The sequence below is a fragment of the Formica exsecta genome, unplaced genomic scaffold, assembly GCF_003651465.1.
Source record: "Formica exsecta isolate Colony F162 unplaced genomic scaffold, ASM365146v1 scaffold207, whole genome shotgun sequence".
Taxonomy (NCBI): Eukaryota; Metazoa; Arthropoda; class Insecta; order Hymenoptera; family Formicidae; genus Formica; species Formica exsecta.
In genome coordinates, this window is record NW_021849367.1 from 603642 (window position 1) to 604314 (window position 673).

Consider the following 673-nt stretch of genomic DNA (forward strand, 5'->3'; position numbering starts at 1 on the left):
TATTAATATATTATACAATATATAATATTAGTTCTTTTTTAATTAAAATATATAATTTGCACATGCGTGTAATAATAAGTACCTATATTAATCATTACAGTTTATCTCAGATGGACCAGGTTATATTAAGATACGTACGACTTGGAGAGATAGAGATATGTCATACAATACTTTAAACTTAGAAAAGAAAGCATTAAAGTAAATAAATCGTACTAAAGCGCTTTTTATATAATTTAGAAAAAAAGAGAAATTGTGTTTTTTTTCTATTTAGAGAACTGGATTCTTTAATTGATAATCAATCTTATCTAAATCAAGAAAAATTTCGTACTTGGATGGAAAGCATTTTAAATAAAGTGGCTTACGAAACCAGTAAAAGTAGTCGAATTGTATTGAGTGATTATATCCCAGTAAGTAAAATATTAACATACATACAGTATATTCTAGCTAATATCGTAGGGCATCAAAAACTAAACATAAATTACATTTTCCCTTTTTGTTTCTAGATAACGATAAAAAAAGCCGGACCAGCGTTTACGCTTTCGTTTCAACTTTCTGGAAAGTCGGTTGATAATTTTTTTTCCGAATTTATGATTTGTATTCAGCATTGATGTATTACTTTCATATCTTATATATATAGAATTACACATGGATAAATGATATTAATATTTTATTA

At 25.6% G+C, this 673-nt stretch overlaps 1 protein-coding gene across 1 annotated transcript in view; it reads left to right on the forward strand.

The window, feature by feature from the left end:
• The window catches only part of LOC115234775, a 23994-nt gene that overhangs the window by 10393 nt on the left and 12928 nt on the right, over positions 1-673 (forward strand). The window contains exons 4-5 of the mRNA XM_029806095.1: positions 101-198; positions 272-407. Coding sequence (XP_029661955.1) covers positions 101-198; positions 272-407 — 234 coding nt within the window. The remainder of the gene's footprint in view (positions 1-100; positions 199-271; positions 408-673) is intronic.